Source organism: Pagrus pagrus (genome assembly GCF_965226575.1).
Source record: "Pagrus pagrus genome assembly, chromosome: 10".
Lineage (NCBI taxonomy): Eukaryota > Metazoa > Chordata > Actinopteri > Spariformes > Sparidae > Pagrus > Pagrus pagrus.
In genome coordinates this window covers 11,801,476-11,823,331 of record NC_140194.1, presented here as the reverse complement: position 1 = coordinate 11,823,331, position 21,856 = coordinate 11,801,476, and the positions used below count along the sequence as shown (strand labels likewise).

Here is a 21,856-nt window from a genome sequence, read left to right as displayed (position 1 = left end):
CAAGGCAGAGTTTCCTCTGGAGTTTGTTGTTTTTGAACACTGTTCTCTGTCAAGGCCCCTCAAAAGTAACAGCTCCAATGACCTTTATTCTGCAAATTAAGCTGTTTTTGCTGTGCGCTGACTGATAGATCTTATTATTTCAGCAAAAGTGCAATGAGCATTGAGCAAATACCCTGGAGCCATGGCAACTACATTAACAAAAGTTAATGAAATATATGGAGGCAGGACCTAGACTTTACTTGTGAAAGCTGTGGCATTTACATTTTGCACGTCTTGTGGGAGGGAATGAAAACACAACATGATACGGCAAACCTGCCTATTGTGTTTTATTTCAGTGTAAAGCAAAAACACAGGCTCGTGGCAAGTCATCCGTTTCCTTTTGTTGTGAGTCTGGACTCTAAAGAAAAGTCATGGACGTGCGTGCCTGTTTTGCATCACAACAAAGTTAAATAAGTGCAAAGTGATGCTACATTTTTAAGGCCACAGGATTTTGTTCCTAAAAACAGCGTAGCTAGCTGGCATTGAAAAAATAAGAAGAAATCTGCAATTTAGATTCAGCTTCAATTCCATGTTAGCTGTCCCAAAGGTCTCACCATGTCTGCATCTGATTATGCTTGCATGCATTTAATTAATAATTCGACAATGCACGGCATTGATGTCGGTCAGCCAACGCTCTGCAGGGGAATAGATTTCCTGAGCCTGATATCCAGCCACAGCCTCTTAGAGGGGAGCAGAAACGATGAGCTCAGGCAGATTTCAGATACAGGAGCTCCGGTGTGGAGCTGCGATAATCCCCCCTCCCTCAGGTGCAACCGCTCCTGGGGAGGAACACCACGGACTACAGCTCACCGTCGATGCTCGGCCGCGCTCTGATTAATGCACTCATCAGTTCTTTTCTTGTTTGTTTTAATGACAAGCATGTCCCTTGTGGGAATCTTGTGACTTTTTGCAAATACTGCTGATGCATCTGCTTACACCTGCCACTTTTTTTCTTTTCTTGTCTCGTGCAAGGACCGCTGCCATAAAGCCCGAGTCTTTTGACATGACTAGGCTGTCAGTTACAGTGACGGCAACCACGCGACACGTTTTCCACCGGAGATACAGGAAATACATGAGCCGAGGAAATGAACAGTGATAAGATCCCAGCGTGTTGGGATGTGTTGTGCTTTGTTGATAAGGCTATTATTCATCATTATGCTTCAGACAGCAAAATCCGTCCTCCATCTCAGGCATATGCTCGTGACGCATGGTTTACTCACCGCTTTACATTTGCAGTTGAGTTGTACTCGCTTTGGAGTTTTAAAAATGATTTCATCAGTTATGTAGACTGTAGAGAAAGCAAAGATATTCAGTGAGCATCTCACATTTTGGCTCTTCTTCTCTTTTGAAATCTTAGGTTGTTGAACAGAAGCTGAGAATTTGAATATGGTCCTCTCAGAAACATGCTGAAATTTAATAATTAATGTTAATTTGACAGCATCAAAAAGGTACTGAGAGGCACTAAGAGTGTTTTAAAATGTGGAGAATATCAGTCAAAATGGATATGATTCATTTTTATAAAAGTAGGAAAAAAAAGGTTATGTAGAAGATGACTGCTGGCTCTGATGAAAGAGCGGGGCCATTTTGAATACACAGAAACACATCACATCTCCCTGCATCCCAGGGTGTGAACTTTGTATTGGTAATAGAAAGGTGTTTGAAAAATCCGGCGCGTGATATTTGAAATTGAAGCGCCCGAGTTCAGTAGTGATCTTGAGAAAATATGTCATTAGCATGAAACGCTGACCTGAACGTGAACTCCTGAGGCCGCGTGATGTTACGTGGGAGTTTCAAAGTACCACAGTCAGTCCTGTATATGTCTCTGTAGGCTGGGGTAGCTGACATGGTAATTATTATGCACGTTTCATATTACACAGTAATTCGGCAACGTGATCGATGATGGATGATCATCGCCCTGACAAATGCAGACAGGGGAAGAGTTGTGGTCATGCCACATTTGGCTTCCTATATGTGATTGATGATTAAAGAGGACAAATGATTCACTGTGCTCAACTGTCCATTAACAGTGTGATGCCTATTAGAGTGTGATGCCTTGCCTGTGGCACCTTCCAGAGAGGGACATCATCATAGTATTTCCTCTGTCTGTCTGTTTCTGTGTGTGCATGTGTGTGCGTGTACTTCTGGTTGTACAATCTCAGGGCAGCTGGTTTCTGTGGAAGTGAAATTTGATTCGGCAACAGAGATGCTCACACTCAGCGTACACTCAGCTCCACTGATACACTTGACATTTAACATATTACTGCCACATCTGAGCCACATGCTGCGCTACTCCTGTTTAATAAATGTTATAGATGCATCCCCTCTCAGCCTGTCCGATCAGTTCCAGCGAGCAAACTCTGGCCCATTTCCAGAGTCTGGTGATGGATCTTTGTTCTATCAGTGAGGCGCTTTGAGCCCTGTAACATAAAGCCCCTGCGCTTATTCAGCAGCACCCGCGCACCTTGCTTGTGATCAATGGCCAGCAGTCAGGACAGTGAATGGAGCACAGATTGAACCACATCTGGGATTTGGTTGCTGAATAACTGCCCACTCAACAGCGGCGACTCATGAATAATGCACACGGCCGTCCGAGTGTCCCATCTCCTCTAGCCCCTCACAGCCGATGCTTTCGCACTCAGACCTGTCCAGAGAGCAGGAGGTCAGGGCACAAATACTTGGCACCCCCGGCTCCAGCATCAGGCAGTCCCACCTGAAAGAGTAATGGAATAGAGAGGCTGAAATGGAAGCGAGTGATGTTGTGAGGGTGTCGAGGAAATGCAGCAAAATGTAAAGCTATGAGCATTGCAGTTGGGTTTCTGTAGTTTTTTTAGGAGTATTTTTACATACAGCACAAGGATGTGTAGGTTGAGATGGCGGAGAGAACTGCAATCAAAAACACTTTTCATTTTTCTGCCCTCTCTAAGCTATAAATAGAAAGCAGAGCAGACCTGTCTGACAAGATATCATCCGTTTCAAACAGGTTTATAGCATATAATGATATATACTGTATGATGGTATTGTTTGTACTGTGTGCTAATATTTTTCTGCAAGTTTGAGTTTGCAAAATTTTGGATCACTTAGGATTAATTGATTAATTGATCTATTAGTTTAATCTAATCTTTTTTTACCTTAAAATAGCAGCTTCAAAATCATTTTGATGGTACAGTGTTTTGTAACAGGGTGAATGGTGTCTCTGTCTTAGCCACTCGGCACCCTGATCACTTGTTTAGGCTCTATGTAACTTCAGTGAGAGGGTAGGATCACAGCGGTACATACATGTTTACTTCAACAAACAAGTTTTCAACACGTAACATTGTTATGACGTGATGAGTTTTGTTTGTAGTCAGCTCCTACATTGCGTCTGACAAATGGGATTTGTGTTTACGACAGTGGTGTTGCAATTCTCTGATTCCAGCCACTTAAATGTGAATATTTTCTGGTTTCTTTATTCCCGTATGCCACTAAACTGAATAGCTTCAGACTGTGGACAAAAACACTGATTGACATTTTTCACCATTTTCTGATGTTTTATAGATGAAACAAATAATTGTCAATTGCAGCCCGCTCGATATTTAAGCTGTTTTGATTGTACAACACAAATAAATGCTACACTGTAAAATCTGACAAAGTGAACCAATTACTACTTCACTCGATAATTCTAATATACTTTTTTAAGTAAAGTCAACTTTTAAAATCTACAGTGTAGATTTAAAGAGAGGAATAGACATGCAGGATGAGTTTTAACTTGAATCTCTAATCAAGCAGAGGATTTATATTGAATACATCTCAGTGCATTGTTTCCTCAGCCTGGTGGTTATATTCAGCATCCTAATGATCGTACAAGCAAATTCCTATTGCCTTTCGCCGAATTCATGTCTATTTTGGGTCGTCGCCATCAGTTACACTGCGGCCTCATTTAAGTCTGTCACTGATGAAAATGGACATCGTCTTCGGGCATTCATCACGCAGGCTGAACAGAGACACAAGCCCTCCTCTCTTTTGTTCATTTTTTTTAATGCATTCAGACCAAGTAGGCGTATTTCGCTCAAGTGGATTCAAGGACATTTAAAAGGTCGTGGTGGCAAAAATTGGGCATACATCTTTAATGCAAATCCGGCTGATAGAGCTCTCATTTCACCAAATTGAGATCACCTGGTTGCACGATGGCCGGGCTTAACGTGCTGCAGAAGCATATTTTCAGATTTAATAATCATGATGGTAAGTCATTCCTCTTTCAGTCATTGACTAGTGATCCAGAAGGTTAATGTGCTACACCAGCAGTGGGAGTAAACCATTGATCTAGAGAGGGTTGTTGGGAGATGTATGTAGCTTTTAGCTGAAAATGAAAAGTTAATATTTCCTTCTAATTGGTTATTATTAGAAAAGAAATCCCATTTAAATATATAAAGGTTCTTATGTGATATATTTCAGTGAATTAGCAGTAGAGTTTGGTCTGCATTTGACTGATTTTTAATATATTAAAACTACAGTACATCAGCAGTTGAAAGTAATTCAGTAAATTTACTTAAGTATTGTATGTAGCTGTAGTAGTTTACTGTTTATATTATATTTCGTAAATACACATTGTACTTTCTGCTGCACTAGATTTATCTGACAGCTGCTTTTACTTGTTGCTTCAGACTAAGATTTTACATAAAACAACTGTGACACGCTCAAAAAACACGACACATCTTTAAATATTAAACCGGCTGTTCCAACATTTCTGACTGGTGACCCCCATATAAAATAAAAACAGTCTGCGTCTGTCTGTGAATCCTCGTCATGTTTTAAATTTCTATGAGCTGTTGGCAGCTCCATCAAAGATACATTTCCCCACTACACCTCTCATACGTTTCACAAACCAAGTTGTCCAAAATGTCACAATAAATCAAAGATTAGAAAAAGAAAATAAAAATGAAAAGGCATTTTTGGACACCACGAAATGGAAATACCACGTAAGTAACTACACAGTATAGTGGTTATATGGATGGAACAGTCTAATAATGTCATATGCAAGAATATATCACTCACGGGGGCAATTTTAAAGCAGAACCAGTACTTTTATTTTGATACTTTGACTAAATTGAGCTGATAATACTTATGTACTTTCACTTGGAATATCTCCAATATGTCTAAACATATTGTTGTGTACTTACATTGTCCCAAATCTTGCCAACAATGTTCAAATCCATCCATAATCCATAATTTTATTTAAAGGGCAACCCCACCAATTTTACAAACTAAGTGTGTTTATAGGTCTTGGGCAGCACTACCATTCTTGCCACAATAAAGACAACGACTCCCATGATCCCACGCTGCTCATTTCCTTTATTTGTTTTCATTGAGAGACCTTCAGCAGCAGAAATTACATACCTAAGTGTCGGTTCAAGTGTACTTGATATAATACTTTACCTTAAAGTAAGAAAATGTTCTGAGTGCTCTTCCTACACTGCAGTATAGTGTGATCAGTATACTATCATATTTGGTTTCTTACTGTAGGTGTGAGACTAATGTAAACTTCAGTCCCCCCCAAAAAAATCGACCCTCCTATGAGATCTCAGAAGGCTGCCTGCACAGAAAGCAAGGTGCACCCAGGCGCAGTGGCTTTTCTCTTCCTCGCTCCCCCCCCCACCCCACCCCTGTCTGCTTCACACACCGCTTACCCTGCGACATTTGGGACGAGTTTCTCACTGCTTGGCTTCTCACATCTTGGACACTGACACAAAATAAATGAAGACACAAAGAAGACACAAGGTTCAGAGTTGGAAGGGGTTGGTGGCTGAGGTGTGAAACTATTGGGGTGTAAAATTGCCCTGGCAGTCGTGCTGTTGTTTCAGCACTTCATGGCGAGCTGCTCAGCTAGCGTCACTACTTTGCCTGCTCAGTGCCTTCTTCCCTTCACCTTTTTTCATTTGTTTTTCTGTGCACGCCATACCTCTGCTTGAGTTTGGCCCTCTCTCTGCAGAGACTGTAAACTTTATAAAAATACAGCAATGACCATCTCGGCTGATTAGCATGCATGGCCGTGCTTCCTTGACCAGAGCTGCAGAGTAATAAGAGTACTTCGTTCTCTTGGTGGGAGAGAGCAGAAGGTTCACCGGGCTAATATTCACACATTAATTTGTCTCAAGATGTCCAACTGTTCTCCAGCAGCTCTCATTACTCGCAATCAGTCACAGCGTGGCTAATTGTCTGCGTGGGAAAGGAGAGCCTTACTGGTGCAAGGAGGATCCTGACTGGTGCTTCCTCCCGGAGGCGGCAGGAGGCCAGAGCCAGGCCATAGAGAGAGGACAGACGTAGCGCAGAGGGCATTGCAGCACATTTGGCTGTCATTGTGATGCCTGGGGTTTGTTATTAGAAGCATGGAGTGAAACATAGTGACTATTCTAAGCAGCAGGCAGAGCTATGTGATATCAAGAACATTGTTGTTATGGTTCATTAAATGGTGTTGTTTCACTAATTAGTTTTCTTATGGAAAATGTAGGCCTAAAGCTGTTAATTGGTGACATGTTCATGACTGTAGATTCTGTGAGTGTTAATTGGATTTTAACCCAAAACCAATTAGTTACAAGAAAACGTGATAATTTCTGACAGTTGAAAATCACTATGTAAAATGGGGGCAAAGTTGCTGTATGCTCTATTTTATTATCTATATTTGATGATCATGTTTACTCGCATTAGTGTAAGATTTTTCTGCTCTTTCTTTGAACCGCTTCTGAACAGATGGCTCGACCAGCTCCGCTGCTCTTCTCCCCTGTGTGTCTGATTCTACATTCATAAAGCTAACGTTAGACTAGATTAGTTCCTCTGATGTCCATGAAGCAATTTCTCATTATTGCCTGTGGTTGGGAGTGGGCAGACTCCTGCCTGGAAGCGCACAGGACAGTGTTTGTCTGCTCTGACAGGCTGCAGAAAAGTCTTTGTGCCCAGACGGAAAGAAGGAATAAAAGTACGAGGGGAGCCTTCCTCCAATGGGCTGTGTCTAGTGTTGGCCTGCCCTGCGGTAAGGCAAGGTTATTCAGATGAAAGATGGTGTTGAGATTAGTGAGCCCTGCCTGAGCGCGTGGACGTCCAGCATGCCGCACTGCGTGATTTATGAGAGTCGTGATATCAGCGGTCGCCACATGAATAAACCATGTGGCCAGAATTAAGCTCCTGTTAAACGACGCACAGCATTTTCCCAGGTGCCTCAACCTCCGAGTGGAATTCGCCATCATAAAAGTTGTGTTGTTGATGCTGTTGCATTGTGGCACTTTCTTGTTGATCTCCCAGCGCAGCAGCTGAAGAACCACAAGGTTGAGATCCTCTCTAATCGCTGACTTTACCAGTGCTGTCAGCTGAGGGTTGGATGGTGACAAGCTCATTAATGGTTGGAGAGTGACATGAGAAGTTGAGAAGATCTGAAGGCTTAACACAAGAAAATGTAACTCCACTAAATAATTTCCGTCCCATAATTTATTCAAATGCCACTAAAACTTGTTAAATTCAAATCTGGTATTTCTAAGGTTTCTTTTCAGAACATACTCAAGCTGCAACTAATTATTATTTTCACTTGTAACTAAGTTGCTGGTTATCCTCTCAATTAATCAATTAATCATTATGTCAAGAATTGTCTGACAATAGTGAAAAATGATCAAGATGAGCTTCAGGTTGCCCGTTTTGTCCAGCAAACAATATTTTGGTAAAGGTGCAACAGGCAACTTTTTTAAATGCCTATAAACAGACAGAGCTCTTGATAGTTTCAGATGTACTTTGAAGCCGTATATTCATAATGTTGTATTAACATTAGAGCAAAACAGGCTTGTATTTAGTTATGGTGGGGTGAGAACAAAAAGATCATAAAAGGCCTACAGTTCATGAATGTAGGTTACTAAAAAAGTGACATAGTGCACCTTTAACATTGATGCAAAACATAGAAAAGGATTTGACCAGTGACCGATAGCTGAAAAAATGACTTGAACAATTGATTGATTACCAAAATATTTGCCAGATAATTATCTGATGATTGATTTATCGTAAAATGTAAAGTATTGCTTTGTGATATTGATGAAAGTGGCTCTATTTCATGATCAGCATCTGATCAGCAAGAAAAATCAGCCAAGAGTCATTTAAAGATATAAATCACATTGACTGATTATGTGAATGTGCAAAGACTTCTGTCCTTCCTTTACGTCCTCACTCTCTGCTCTGAAAATCATATTCAAAAGCCCAGAGCTAAACCTGGGTGCAATTTTCCCCCTGTCTTATATATAATAATGTGAACTCACTATGTGCTCCGTCCTCAAAACTGAGTTCAGCTACTCCTGTCCAGAACCATAACTAAGCAGTATTATAGTCATAGTGTCCACTCTGAGATTGAGAGATTGTGAAGTTAATCCTGAGCTGGATCATGTCAAGCTGGCATTCCTAATCAGTCAAGTGTAATAAAAAGTAAAGTACCTAGGAGAGCATTTTTACTGAGATCAGGTATAAGACATTGCTGCCTTGGCTGCACTTCATGCTGTCAGCATTACTGAAATTCCCATAAATGCAGCTACAAACACCCTCCCGGGCTTTGTGGCGTCAATACACTTGATGCCAATTCACATGTTCGGTCTGTTTAAAGTGTTAAGAGGGTAATAAAATGAGGAATCAAGAGAAACCGAGAAAAGTCAATGTATAGATTCCTCAGCACCGACCAACTTAATGTTGCGTTGAAAATTTTTACTGAGTGGAAGAACTGTTTACTATAGATCCTACAATTACAAAAAAGTAAATAACACTGTTACAAGTCTGTTGAGAAATGTATTCCAGTAAAAGTACAGAAGACCACCAGCAAAATGTACTTAAAGCATTAAAAGTTAAAGTACTCCTTCTGCAGAATGGTCCTAATCTGAGTGTTTACTATAGAACTGTCATTACAAACTATATTATCTGATTATAGAGCTCCAACGAACAATTGCACAATAAATGGTTTATAAGCATTTCATTGTCCGTCAACAGTGATATAACTATTAACTATATTAATGATATTAATAAACTATGCATTTACCGTTTGTTAGGATGGTTACTATAGTGTCAGTGTATACAAGTGTTACCAATTGGTTCGTCGATCAAAAAAGAAAATTACCTGCCAAGTTTTTTGATAATTAATCAATAATTTCAGTCATTTTTCAGGTAAAAATGTCAAATGTTTGCTAGTTCCAGCTTCTTGGTGTAAGTATTTGCTGCTTTTGAATGAAGACTCATTGAGTCTTAGACTGTTGGTTGGACAAAAGAAGCATTTTTGAAGACTCTGTGAACTTGTGATGATCTTTTTCACAATAGAAGCACTCAAGAAAGGTACCTATACCTGTAAATTGTACTTCAGTACTTTCCACCACTCCGTACACTTGGTACGTGACCCTAAAATACCTTCCGAGGCTTTTTTAAATAGCAGTTTTTGCAGTCAGTAGCAGCAGGATTCAGTTTTGTGCTGTTTTGTTGCTCCGTTTGTCAGGAACCAGCAGGTCCCCTGACATGTCACTGTCCTCTCCTCCTGGCCTCTAACACATCAGACACTCCAGTATGTGGCTGAAGCTTGGGGAAGCAGTGTCTATGATGCGCCACACCATGGCCTCTCTAATGAGGCCTGACTCTTAATGACTCACAGCTCTCAGCAGCAGACACCGATGGCCAGCGGTGGGGCTTATCTCATTGGCACTCTGTGCTGCTGGTTACACCTGTAACCTTTAGATCACTCCAAATTAGGTTGCTCCGGGAATCCTTCAGTAGTGATTACAAAACAGATTGAGTAGCCAGAAGAATTCTCATAAAAATTGCATATGAGCCCTCTGCCTGAATTTAGAGGAGGGATAATAGGCTGATTGTGCAAAGACATGTTCCACACAGAAGCCCACAACTGATCAGGCATTCTCTCTGCTGCTGCAGACAAGATTGCAATACCAAGCAATGTTTCCGTTGACTGGTTTCCATTATGTAGATGTAAATTAACTTAAGCAAGTCTTGATAAATGAGCATATAGGGCAGTAAGATGTGCCTAAGAAGCGGCTGGGATCTATAGATGGGAGGTGAGCTTCTTACTTGTGCCAGTCCGTCATGCCTGCTGAGCATCATTCATGGAAGAGTGCAGGTGCTGGTCAGCCAGGGGACAGGGTGCTTAATTGCATTGCACTTTAATAAGTCACACACTGAAGACACATGGTTTTAATCATGCAGACGTCTCTGCTGATAGGCAGCGCAGAGGACATAGGTGTCTGTGGCTCATTAATGTCGATGTTTCTGTTGGACACCTGAGATTCAGACTTATTCATTCAAGATACAGAAGTCCTTATCCTCAGATACACCATAACACTATCCCCTACCTCTTGTATTTTGTACTTGTGTCTCAATCAATAGCTTAAAAGATGTTCTGATGCTATTTCAGCGGTTTGTCAGCAGGATAAGATGCAGCAGCGCAGCGATTGAGAGGCTTGCACATAGTCTCAGTAATCAAAGTGGTGAGGAACAGGAGGGAGATTCATTTAGGGAGAATAAGGTCTCTGGAGAACATTTTGTTTGGTGTAAAGTGAACACGTTTGATGTCAAATCAGAAGCAAACTGTTTTTGTGGATGTCGGTAGAAACAGGGAGGAGGCAGACAGGAGAGCCCCAAATGATAAGCGTCGTATTGATCCGACTTGTCTGTCTTATGCGGTGCTTTTTTGTTGACACTCACTGCATGCAGAATCGACAATGAACACAAGTGCCCTTATACCCGGTGTACCGTTATTTAAAGTGGATTAGATTTTGTCTTTTTCTTTTTAGACATTCAAATGTTAAAATTCACTCTGAAGGACAAGGCGAGGAGTTTTTCAGGCTTGAGAAAATATAAGGGAGTTTTTTGTCCTTGACATTCAGATTTTTAACATCAGCAGCCTGTTCTTCTGCCACATGCTGTGCTGCACACAAATACCTCAGCGGAGGTAGATTGTGACCAGATACAACAGGGTAAGATTTGGCTTCGAATCTCTGTGTGATAACGTGGTGCAACAGTGACAACATGGACAGAGAATTAGAGTCCAGATCAGAATTTGCAGCTGCAGTCTTTTTGATGTTGTTGGACAATAAACCTGTGTGCTGCCTGCATGGTGCTCATGGAGGAAGGGAGATTGAAACATCGGTGCGGCATCCAAAATAATTCTTGTTCACTACTACAATTAGTTCATTAATTGATTAGTTGATCAAAAGATCAGATAATTAATCTAATTCAGTCATTTGTTCAAGCAAAAATGCAAAACATCCGCTGGTTCCAGCTACTTAAATGTGAGGATTTGTTGCTTTTCTTCATTTATGATAGTAAATGAGGAATCTTTGACCGGAGGTACCGCAACACAGAGAGAGTGCTGCTCCGGTGGGTCAAGGGGAGAGAAAAAAGCCACAGAGCACATCAAAAATCCTCAGTGCCTGGAGCACATTGGGCAACATGTGGGTGCTTGCTTTTTAACCAAACAAAACTAAAGCTGTCATCACAAATAAGATCATATTTAAAACATTATTTATATTTATAAGTAAGTGGCATGTTCTGTCTGTCCATCTGTCTGCTCCGTTTCAGTACTGTGGACAGCGTGCAACTACACCTACACACTTACAGTATTAACCATTTCACTGCATAAACGTAATCAAATGCCACAATGTTTAGACACTAAGAAGTTTTTAACCACGTGCCAGCAGTGCTTGTGTGACATGCACAAACTCACACGCTGCAGACGTCACTCACCTGACTTCCTTTTCTTTCTATCTTTTAAATCTGATTTAAAATGCATTCAAAACAGGCAAACAAGTGATTTTAGTAGATTAGATGGATAGATTTATTATTATTGAATATTAAATCTTCAATGGGAAATAAAGGAAGGAGGTGCTTGATCGAATCAAATGTGTGGCGGTCCCGGTCTGGGAGGTCCCTCATCCTGTTCCGGCAGGACCTGGCAGAAATGAAGCCCTGGTCTTTGGGTTTTGTTGAATCTTTTAGGAGTTGATTAGAAAACTGGTAAAACATATATTGGAACGTGTGTCACCAAAATTAAGCTCTAGTGAAAAGCAAACATTTTTTATCATGGTTTGTGTTGAGTGAAAGTGAAATTAAGTTGTTTTTTTCTTCTAAATGTGATGCGGTAATCCAAATGTTGATGCTATTATAAGTGTGTCCTTGTTGTCGTAAAGGTGTGTGTATTTGTCTGCCAGCTGTACAACAGGTTAATTTAAATTCAGTTCTGACTACCAGACAGAGCTGTCTAAATGATTTTATTTGTGAGAGAAATAGACTTAATGAGTCTGCTTAAAACAATTCTTCAGTCTTGGTCTCAATGTCCACCCGGCTGAGCCTTGGCAACAGTTTACATAGAAAATAAAAATGTTGAATTATTTATATAGCCGAGGACAAAAACATCCCTATTGTTTTGTTGCGCTTTGTGTTTACAACTTAATTCAGAACTCACAGCAAATGAAGGCCAGAAGAAACTCAAACCCGCCCTCTGACCTCCGGGAGGAATCATTAAGAGCAGTGTAGTGAGAGAGGTGACGTACACATCAATGTTCTGTTCACGCCCGCATTATCATCGCAATAACCCCTGTGTAGGCTTTGTTAATGAGTACAGATAACGTGATCTTGTCGCATTGTGGACAAGCCACTTGTGGTGTTTGAAGTGTGAACACAGTTCATTGTATCAGGCCCTCTTGAGTTAATGTAGGCTTTTATTCATGCGGGTAACTCAGTTTGTCTGTGGACACCAGGTAGGAGGGACACTGGAAAATGGAATGAAAACTGTGTGGTCGGATGTGGAGGCTGTGCTGAGTGAATTGGCCTTTCAAGAGCCGCTTTTTGTGAACCATACCCCTGTTGAGATTCTTGATCCCATAAGAAATTTATGAGTTTTTCGTGCGCGCATGTGTGAGAGCGTGAGCAAGCAAGCAAGCATGTGTCTTCTGTGTGTCATCATAAGCTCATTATTTTTCTTCTCTCCCACAGATCTTCGACCTGTCATCACCTCTCCCAGCGAGTGTGTGTGTCTGGGCACAGCGGCACTTCTGTCACTTTGTGCTTCCAGAGTCCCCTCAGCATCCACTAAAAACACCCAGGGACCACAGGCCGTAAGATTAGGTGAGCTTAAGGTCACGTGGCTCTGCTTGCTCTGGCTATCTTGCCAGAATTCATTCAGGATAATCCTAATTTTCTCACCTCCCAGCCTCCCCACCGCAGGCTTGCAACTGAGAACTTTTGAGGTTTGACAGATGTGACATGACAAGTTATGAGGCATTTCACTTTAGCAGAGCCATTCAGAGAAATGACTGAGGGTGTCAGTCTAATCACAGGAGCAATAAAAGCTTTCTAGTCAATCAAGCAGGGTCCCTGTCGAATTTAACAGGATTGTTTCAGAGAAGGGCCTGGATATGAAAGCAGCTGTAGCCCTTTAACATGTGTGTATCTTGATTAATCATCCTGTTAAGGAAATGAACATGACTTTAACCTCTGCCTGTTCAGATGAACTGCTACTTAGAGGAAGTGGAGGTCTGATTGATTTTCTTTCACATGTGAGTGAACTACATGCAGCTATCAATGCAGAAGATTAGCTGAACATGTAAATGCCTGTGTTATTGGATACAGTCACTCAGAAATATTGAGCTCATGCCCTATAACACACTGGAACACATGCAGGTCTAATGTATTCGTGCAAACCACATCACATATGATTGCAACACTTTTAGCCATACAAAGATACACTGTCAGCCTGCTTGTATTTATTGTCATGGGATTTTTGTTTATAATCCAACAATCCGGTAGTTTTCTATCCACAAGAGGCCACATAGTGTTCAGAGTCGACACATAGATCACCATACATAATATGAAGTCATGTTGCCTCTAATGGCATTCAGGCATTAACCTAAAGTATGAGATATATGCGTGTCAGTCATGCATGTGTCATCGGTACATCCTTTATCTTCTGAAGCGATTTGCTAAGGTAAGACCTGCACATGTGGCAAATCCATCACTGTCATGTCCTTTGATCATATGCGCACTTCCTCTGCCTATACATCTAATGAAATAACCTGCTGGTCTAAACAAATCAGCATCTCTGTCACTGTCACAGGGAGGTTTCATCTCTGCAGCCGCTCACTGAGCGCAGCACATGTGGCTTTTTGAAGGTCTTACTGAAGGAGAAAAGCATAAAGGAAGATGTTAAAGGAGCACCAGCATGTGACTTTTCAATTCTAGTTTGAGAATCAAAGGAATAGTTTGACAATCTGGGAAATGCACTTGTTTGGTATCTTGGCAAGAGTTAGACGAGAAGACTGACGCCACTTTCTGGATAAATATAGCGCCAGTGCCAGGAGACAGTTTAGCTTAGCATCAAGATTGTAAATGGGGGGAAACAGCTAGCCTGGCTCTGTCCAGATGGAACAAAATCCACAAACAGAATTAATGGAATTTACACCTTGCATCTTTTAGAAATTATGCCAAGTTTTACAGGTGCAGACATGAGTGTGGTATCAACCTTTTTATCCTTGGCGAGATGTCAAAACATACACGTGCATGTACATTGATCATCCTATCTCAAAATGACTTAAACTAAAAGATGATTGAATTACTGGAGATAACATTCAGTACTCGGTAGGCCTGTATGAGAACTGATCCAAGCAACAGCCAAACCACCTATTTTTCTTCTCTGTCCTTCTCTCAGAGTGAAGAATGGGGTCATCTGTTGCCCTGCTGGCTGTGCTGCTTGTTCTGGGCTTGACCACTGGTGTATGGTGTCTGAACCCGGATGACCCCAATGTCTGCAGTCACTGGGAGAGGTGAGCATCATCTTCTTGTGTTTACCACAGCACATTGAATTTTAGTTTTTAAAGAGAATCTGCTGCACCAGCTCACAGCATCGTCGATCCTGCAGCTTTTTTCAGTGTACCTGCTGCTACACATGCTCCTGACCAAAGTTCCAGATCTATTCTCAGAGTCCATACAGCAGTATCGATCTCGCACGGCTCGAGTCGCCAAGCTCTGAGAGATGGGAGGAGTTGCAGCTTCAAATGAAATACGCAGGCAAATTGATCAGTGTACTCTCATCCCAATCAATCACGACAGCCATAGAACCTGAATAATTATTAGTTGTGCCGGGCTGTGTCACTTATGAGAAATAAGCAGGAATAATTTCTGTCCTCAATGCAAAGGGGAGGAAAGAAAGCTGTGAAGATATATTATCTGGATTATTGCCTGACCAAGGTGAGGGTACTTAGGGATTGTGGTTCCACCTTGTTGGCATCGAAATGAATTCCTTAAGTGAGCTGCGTTCATGGCTTTGAGGTCCTCCAATATCCTCAGACTGCCTCTGGCTGCATATATCACTAACATGAATCACCTAAAAGCTCCTTTCAAGTCCTTTCTTTGCATATCAAAGTTATTATATTACTTTCATTTGGGACTGTATCCGTTGACACAAGCTGTGTTTCCCTCACACATCTCCCACAAGCATGACAATTTAAATTCCCAGCAGAGTCTGTGGCTGATGAAAGTATTAAGACCGTTTAGTTAAGTAAAAGTCGCAGCACAACAATGTAAACAATAATAGTCTTGCATTAAAATTGCTACTTAAGTAAAACTACAAAGCATGGCTGGGCATATGTCGACATTATATCGTTATTGTGATAGGATCAGTCGTCATACAGTTGTGTTCCAGGTCTTACAAATGTTGCAAATTTGAAAATTCATTAGCATTTCACTACTTTGTGATTGATAAGCAAGACCATGGATAGTTTTATCTGGAGGGACAGAGGACCGTATTTCAAGATAAAACATGAAGTTTGACCACCGACAACAGCTAACAACAGCTAACTTTAGCATTCAACCAGTCTTAGCTAACGGTACTGTTTGATACAATACGATTAGCAAAGGAGTATATTACTTCAGAAATATCGACACACATCTTGAGGACATTTGTCTAAACCTGGAGGTGAAACACACAAGATGTAATCACGTCAGCTGAGTTATCAGATATGTTGTATCTTAAAATATGGCAGAATGTCCATCACCTTTTCAGTTGCTGATCAACTGGGAAACTGTAAAATGACAACGATTTGTAAGATTACCTAAGTTTTAAGTTGCAACCTAAAATACTATAACCTATATTACATTATCCCACCAATTCAATCCATTCAATTTTCCCACCGTGGATGAAAAAGGCCACTTTGTGAATAAGGTCTATACAGTTTAGGAGTTAAGTTCAATGGATCCAAAACTATTGGTTTCTGGACTTTTCTTCTGTCCTTCTAATTTAAGAGAAACCAATTAAGGAGAAATGTCTCTTTGGTTTAACAGCTTACAGCTTATATCTAAAACGTTTCAATGGGCCCCATCTAACAGCAGCTTTTTGTAAGAGGTCACAAGCCAAAAAGTTTAGAAAATCTTTATCTGAAATGTTATTAGTTACTATAAATGTCAGATAAATGTGGTGAAGTAAAAAGTACAATAAAATGGTCAAGTGAAGTAAAACTACTTTTAAATTGGGCTACAGCACAGCGCTTCTTTCCACCAGTAGTGTCTTTACATCTCTGTGTTTCAGCTACGCCGTGACTGTCCAGGAGTCCTACGCTCATCCGTTTGACCAGATCTATTACACCAGATGCACGGACATCCTCAACTGGTTTAAATGCACAAGGCACAGGTATGTTTGGAGGAGTTTCCTTATTTGTTCCTTTATTTGTTTCATCAGTGACTCGCCCTTTACTGTCCCCAAATTCAGAGCCAAGTCCACGAAGGCCACAGTAAATTTCCTTGTTAATGTGGCAGTGAAGTGGTCAGAGCCGGGATGACTCTGACTGTAATCATCTTACAGTAAATGTTTTAATTACTCCATTAAGGTTTATTGTGGGCATCCAACTACATAAGTGAGCAGAGTTGTCTCCGAAAAACTGATTTTTATGTAATACTCAAACTTCACTCGATTTTGATTCTTAGTCCTAAAAGCCTAGAAAATCATGGTTTTACCTTCTATATGTTTTCTTGCCCTTCAGAAAGGGTAACTCTTTACCTCACGTAGCTGTCTCGGCATGTCTGTTTTTTCCAGGATCAGCTATAAGACGGCTTACCGGCGGGGAGTAAGGACCATGTATAGGCGCCGCTCACAGTGTTGCCCTGGTTACTTTGAGAGCGGAGACTTGTGTGTTCGTGAGTATCCTTTATTGAACTCCTTTGTCCTCAGTGATGGCATTCAGGTTATGTCTGCTGGAAATTCTGTGAAAAGGAGGAAATATTAGGATTGATCGTCACCGTGGGTGGCCTGCAGCCGCCCGGCCATGCCTCTGTCGCTCCCTCTCCGGTCTGAACTCCCAATCACACACACACCACCCCTGTTAACATGCCACCATCCATGTGAATTTACTCAGTTTCTATTGAGCATGATTTAACAGGAAGGCGCAGTATTTTACAGCCCTACTGCTCTCTGCTTTGCTCTTCCAGCAAGAGTAATTTAATTGAAGTTGTATAACAATGAGAAAAATTAACGAGCCAAGAGGGTCGCGGTTAGAGACTTAGTAGGTATTGCACCCCCCATAAAACCACACTGGAGTTCAATAACATAAAAAGAGCAGAAGCCGTTAAAGCTGAAGTGTAGCAATATGCTGATAACAATCCTTTACTGTAATTTTTTTTTTTTGTTTCATTAATGGTCATTGATTTCTATTTTTATTCACACACATCAAACTGAATATTTTTGCATGTTGGCCAAATAAAGACAGAACATAGCTTCTGAGAGTTAAGTTTTTTTGATACTCTCGCCTTACCTAATGTTTTATTCCCTTTAAATAAGACGAGAATCACACTTTAATATTTTCCTAGATCTTTCACAACGCCAGGGACTCGCTGATACAGTGACTGCAGCCATGTGGGTACGCTCTTTGACCACAGCCGAGCTTGTCCTTGTCTAGGCTCGACTAGCCTCAGGGCAGCAGAGCACCGGGAAGCCAGCCAGCAAAGAATAAGAGCCGGTGTGATTATCTCGGGCTTCTTGAAGAGGGAGGCACAGATTGATCAATAATGTATTCATTTGACTGACAATGGAGCTATTTGTTCATTAACAGTCCTCCCAGGGTGTTAACCAGGTGATTCTGCAAATTGTGGAGGTGCATCTAAAATCTACCCTTCACTTTGTACGAACAATAGGTTTTTGTTTTGATACAGCGTCTGTCTGAGAGCGAGATCAGCCGGCCTCCCCTTTGACCTTCTTTCAGGTGAAGTGGGGAGGCTGAGTTGATCGGGGCCGAGAGGGCAGTTTTTCTTTCTGCTGCCTTTGCAAGCTGTTCCACCCCTTTTAATCCTCACACTCTCACTACCAGGATTAAGAGATTTGTACTCCCCGAGCTGTTTTGCATGCAGTGACAAAAGGGGGGCCGTATGGAGTAAATCGACCCGAAATTAACTCAAGTTGTCTATTTCAGGACACTTTGTTGTATTGTTAGTTTACTGTGGGTTCCTCCGTGAAGTCTGTGTCATTAAAAGTCAAAAGATGCTTCCAGAGTGTTTGCCTTTTAATCCTGCCTGTGTGTGTGGGTGTGTGTGTGTGTGTATTTGCACATAAACACTCACATTAGCTCCGATGAGAGGCGGCTAAATGAATCTGGGGATGTGAAGACCTTGAATAAACTAAAAATTATCACACAAACGCACAAAAGGAGAATACTTCTAACACCAAATCAACAACATTATCTTTAAGGGATGCGTTTTATTTGTTTGTTCTCTTGTTTCATCGTGTCTTTCGGAGACGATTGTTTCATTTTCTCAAAGCACTCCACGATAAGTTGAACTTTGATCTGTTCCACTTTAATTAGCGCTTGAAGTTTCCGACTAGAGGTCTTTATTAATTCTGTGACCTTTGATCTGTCATAAGTCATTACCTTAATCTGTAACTAGCCCATGTAGAGGATGTGAAGAACTCATTTCCCCCCTAATAAGCATGATTATTACAGTTGTGCACGAGCAAGTGAGGGGAACACGCTAATGACAACAGCTCCTAATATCTTCAGAGGCTGACAGGCACTGCAGGGCGATGAGTCCCTCTTTTTTTTTTTTTTTTTTTTGCACAGCATTTAGGCCGGATGACTCCTGCATGACTCTCGTCTGTCCACTGGTGCAGTGTAATTCTAAAAATGACTTTGGCGGCTGAAATTAGTTGGGTCTTGATAAAGTTTCAGGCAGAAATACGCTAGCACATTTCACATTTGGGTTTTGATGATCAGGAAGATGATGAGATTTTTCTCCAGAAAGGAATTCGGTGCCTTTGATTTCATTTTGGCTTTGTTGCATTTTTTAATGCTTCAAAGCCACAGTTTTAAAATAAAATCATCGCTGTGCTCGACAGAGGCATGTGGAAGAAGCTTTGGAGGGAGTTGTTTGATGTGTTCTGTGGGCATACTGTATCTCTTAGATTGATTTATCACCACGTTCCACGTTTTTTGTTTTTTTTCTCACTTTACTTTCACTACAAGTGTTCTGCAAAACACTACTATTATTAAAATCATAAACAAACAGAATTATGGTGGTAGTCTTTTTTGTTCCTGACTGCAGCCGCGTGCTCCAAAAGCAGGGAGGAAAACAGTTAGAGACTGTACAGATGTATTTTATCAGACGTTTTTAAAGATTGTAGTTCGACTGGGCAAGAATATTAAATTTATTAACACTGCATGACAATCACCAATTAGCTCCATTGTTCCCTGTTCTGATAACACCTCTGCATAATGAGTTAGATTGGCCTTTTATCTAGATGAAAGACTCAATTTTCCAACAGATTCCTTAGACATGAGTTAAGCAGAGTGATTCATGAATTTCAATTAAAATGAAAGACCTACCTCCTACTTTATTATGCCATCCCTTCAGTACACCGGTTCAGATCTCAGGAGAAGGGAGCGCTTTATCCTTTCTCCCATATTCAAAACTTCATTTCCATATTTCTTTTTTTTTTTCTTTTCCTCTAAAGGATGTGACACATTTGCATTTCCCTGTTCTCGCTGATCAGAATTTGCTGATTGAAAGTAAACGAAATCAACTCATCGTGGTGACATTGAATTCGTCTCCTCTCCTGTTTGAATACTCTGCATACGGTGGACTCATTGATTACATGTAGTCAATCTCACGCCTTCGTCAGCACAAATGTTCAAGCCCCCTTTTCTTTTCCGCTGGCTTACTGTAATTAGGCGTTTTTTCCTGCCAGAACACCGATTCTCAGAAATCTTCCCTAAATTATCTTTCAATCTCTAGGTTTACCATTTTTGCCTTTGGAGCATTTCTGCGATTAGCACCGGCTTGTGGGTGTTTGGGATTCACTCCTCTTTCTCCTCTCCCGCTGCACCTCTCCCGCAGGCAGCGGATCCTAATCGAAGCCTGATTGAGTGATAATCTATAGTAGCACTGTTCAGGCTCGCATCCAGCTCTCTGCTGACCTCTCTGCCTGCAGGATGAGCTCCGTAGTGCTGCACACTGAGCAGCAAAATCGCTCCAGGGCTGTTGTTGTTTAAAAACCCCAACGGATGCTGTCCTGCTGCCCTTTTTGCACTTTTGATCATAACCCAAGACAAAAATAAAGAACAAAAAAGAAGGAGCACTCGGATGAAATGTTGGATCAGTTCAGGCGATGGTCTGTCTGCCTGCTCTGCTGTCCTTGGACTATGTATCATCCCTCCACAGGCCGTGATAGTCTACTGCTGATTCCCATCAGGCAGGGTTTCTCTCTCTTCATTTTGGCCTGACTTTCTCATTCCTCAGATAAGAGCCTGCCTGTCTTAACCCTGCTGGCCAGATGACCTTGGCTGCCACAGATTTATTCATGCTAAGTGCTTATTTTTGTCGTACTTTTCTTTCTTGGCTTCACACAAAAAAAAAAAAAAACTGGCACTGTGGCAGAAAAAACCCCCCTCCACGTAGGTCACTTTATTATCCGGCTGAACCAAACCTCCAACTCTTGTGAACACGCTCCCAGGCATACTGATGCCGACCCAATCAATCGGGTGCCGTGTTGCTCAATATGAATGATCAAGAAAACTGCACACTTAGTAAACACTGCGGTGCCTGGACCTGCTACATTAAAGCACCACTGTATGACAAAGCACTGGCTGATCAAATTAGAAGGGATTTACAGCTTGTTCCTTCATGGCTCAGCCTGCTGATAACAGCTCATTGTGAGGAGTTAAGCTATGTGATAAACAGAGATGTTGACCAAAGACTCAATCTCCTAAAAAATCATTTAGCCAAGTGTCAAGTAGTGGAGATGGATGTTGAATATGAGTGCCATGGCTAAGATTTAGTCCCTTGATGGTATTAGGGAGATATTGAGTGTTCAATTTTATGGCCCATTTTCTTTCAGCTGTTATCTTGGTGCTTTTCATTATGCTGTTTATTGGTGGTTTAATGATGTTTTACACTGTGTGTGTGTGTGCGTGTTAACTCAATTATATACTACACTGATGAGGGATTGTCTCTCTGTGTCTCAGCTCTCTGTACAGAGGAGTGTGTCCATGGCCGCTGTGTGTCTCCGGATACATGCCAGTGCGAGCCCGGATGGGGTGGACTGGACTGCTCCAGTGGTGAGTGAGCTTTACTCCTTTAAACCAGCATTCAGGCACTTAGACTCATTTATTCCTAAACGGCTTTCACAGCCTGTTAGTCTGTAAGAATTTACTCTGAATCCTACAACTGTTTTGCCTCGATGTGCGTCTATCTCAAAGCTGCTCAGCTTTGTATCCTCTCTTCTTAGCACACAAAGCCAATGGAACAGGTAAGTCACAATGAATTCATTTTCATTTGCTGGAAGTGGAAGTGA

General features: G+C 41.4%; 1 protein-coding gene across 5 annotated transcripts in view; it reads left to right on the top strand.

The window, feature by feature from the left end:
* The window catches only part of megf11 (multiple EGF-like-domains 11), a 75,654-nt gene that overhangs the window by 3,248 nt on the left and 50,550 nt on the right, over positions 1-21,856 (top strand). For 3 of the 5 annotated variants that reach the window (XM_084364888.1, XM_084364891.1, XM_084364887.1), the window contains exons 2-7: positions 13,024-13,155; positions 14,735-14,849; positions 16,610-16,711; positions 17,114-17,214; positions 21,528-21,620; positions 21,770-21,811. In XM_084364888.1, coding sequence (XP_084221014.1) covers positions 14,743-14,849; positions 16,610-16,711; positions 17,114-17,214; positions 21,528-21,620; positions 21,770-21,811 — 445 coding nt within the window. In that variant the 5' untranslated portion in view covers positions 13,024-13,155; positions 14,735-14,742. The remainder of the gene's footprint in view (positions 1-13,023; positions 13,156-14,734; positions 14,850-16,609; positions 16,712-17,113; positions 17,215-21,527; positions 21,621-21,769; positions 21,812-21,856) is intronic. The other 2 variants (XM_084364889.1, XM_084364890.1) reach the window with 2 other exon arrangements.